This window comes from Argentina anserina, chromosome 2 (genome assembly GCF_933775445.1).
Source record: "Argentina anserina chromosome 2, drPotAnse1.1, whole genome shotgun sequence".
Lineage (NCBI taxonomy): Eukaryota > Viridiplantae > Streptophyta > Magnoliopsida > Rosales > Rosaceae > Argentina > Argentina anserina.
This window is the reverse complement of record NC_065873.1, coordinates 18030142-18032226: the sequence shown is the minus strand read 5'-3', so window position 1 is coordinate 18032226 and position 2085 is coordinate 18030142. Positions and strand designations below refer to the sequence as shown.

The 2085-nt window shown below is 39.1% G+C and overlaps 1 protein-coding gene across 1 annotated transcript; it reads left to right on the top strand.

The window, feature by feature from the left end:
* The first annotated feature begins 340 nt into the window (after nucleotides 1-340).
* Nucleotides 341-1321, top strand: LOC126784560 (uncharacterized). Its single transcript, XM_050510023.1, has one exon. The coding sequence runs from the start codon at nucleotides 365-367 to the stop codon at nucleotides 1169-1171; it is 807 nt and encodes a 268-aa protein (XP_050365980.1). The 5' UTR covers nucleotides 341-364; the 3' UTR covers nucleotides 1172-1321.
* Nucleotides 1322-2085: the final 764 nt, after the last annotated feature.

Below are 2085 nucleotides of genomic sequence, written 5' to 3'. Positions count from 1 at the left end.
AGGAACTGGTTCCAATTTTGAATTAGTTGCCAATACTGACTATATGTTTGGAGTTTCCACATATAAATATGATTGGAATTGAAAACTCGACCGGCAAGTTTGTAATTTTTTAATTACTTAGTCTACTTAGAATTCTGATGGGTACATTTAATAAGGGAAATTATGCTGTGCGCGAAGTCATATGATGCAGCAGCAGAATCTATTATACACACTCCACATACAATATGTGCATTTATTGACAGCCCTCAATCTACTATTGAATTATATATGTATAGCATGCAGTGGTGCACTGTAGCTGAACCCAATTTAATAACACCCAACATAAATTTAGCAACTGTTTTCTTGCGCGTGAGTTTCACAATCAATGGACGGCAACGTGACCATGAAGAGCACCTTCCAATACTGGCTGGTTAAGCATCCAACAATCCTCAACTTCAAATGGATCCCGGGGGAAACTCCATGCTCTACTCCACTATTCCTTGCAGTCACCATTGGTTCCTACCTCGCCCTGACTCTGTTCCTCTCCAATATCCCCCTCTCGCTCATCAAGCCCCGCCGTCTCAAGCCGGTTACTATCGCTCACAACGTAGTCCTGCTGGTGTGGTCACTCATCATGTCCGTGGGTTCGTTGGTTACCATTTTCTCCCACGCGCCCTACCCGTTCTGGATCATCTGCCTGCCGCCAAAAACCCCGCCAACTGGGCCACTCTTCTTCTGGGCGTACATCTTCTACCTCTCGAAAATCTACGAGTTTGTCGACACCCTCCTCATCATCGTCAGCGGCTCTTTCCACCGCCTCACTTTCCTCCACGTGTACCACCACACCATGGTGCTGCTCATGTGCTATCTCTGGCTCCACACCTCCCAGTCTCTCTTTCCGGCCGTCATCGTCGCCAACGCCACCGTCCACGTGGTAATGTACACTTACTACCTGATGTCGACTCTCGGAGCGAGGCCCAAGTGGAAGAAGAGAGTGACCGAGTTTCAGATATTTCAGTTCATGTCCAGCTTCGTCGGGTTGGTGTGGATGCTCTACTATCATTTCAACAGGGAGTGTGGTTGCTCTGGGATCTGGGGATGGTGCTTCAACATCTTCTTCTACGTTTCTCTTCTGTTTTTGTTTATGGACTTCCATTCTAAGAGTTATGGTACCTCCAAGAAAGATATCTAGCTCATGTTAGAATTTTCAGAGAAATCGATCGAAAATCCAAATTGAAGATCAGCCATTCATGATCAATCGATCATGGACTAGTACTTTGTATTCTCTAGTAGAGTCTTATGTCATAGATTCACTTCTGTAACATGAATTATATCTTGCTATTTTGAATCTACAATTGAGAAACTTATTTTATTAATCCTAGATCATCATCAACACTACAACAATAATACCCTTTTCCGACCATGAATTTTCGGACTAATGCATTTTTTGGTCGGTAATAATGATATTTCCGACCAAATATACTTCTCCGTTGAAAATACAATTTTGAGTTAGATTTTATTTCTGACAAGCTGGCACGTCGTCGGAAATGTGGTCGGAAATAAATAAATACGACTAGGTTTTTATTTGGTCAGAAAAAAGACAGTTATTTTCGATGATATTTTGTTTGGTTGGAAAGTCATAAAAAAACATTTCTTAATAACTTCTATTCGGTCGGATAGTCGTCGAAAACTACATAATTATTTCTTATGTAAATTATTATTTTTATTTAATGAAAGGTGGTCACATGACATAGTATAATCAATTAAAAAGTTTTTATTTCAATAAACAAATAAAGAGCCTCCTATTTGATATATGATAGTTTTTTTAAGGGGTTTGAAACCCAATCTCACTGTACTTTTCATTTATTAAATTATTAAAATAATTATAATATAGAGACATAATACCTAAATTCTATGCTAAAAAAACAATAGCTTAGAACAAGAAAATGGGACTCTCAAAGCACACAAATTAACAACAAGGAGATACAACTCAAATTGACCCAAAAAAAAAAGAGATACAACCCAAATTGGTCCATCAGGAGGCATTGAATTATTTGTGCTGTTTTGGATTAGTGATATTGAATCAGTTTAACCGTTCTTATTAAG

Excerpts from the sequence above, each read along its gene's own strand:
- LOC126784560 (XM_050510023.1), top strand. The coding sequence starts at position 365 with ATGGACGGCAACGTGACCATGAAGAGCACCTTCCAATACTGGCTGGTT.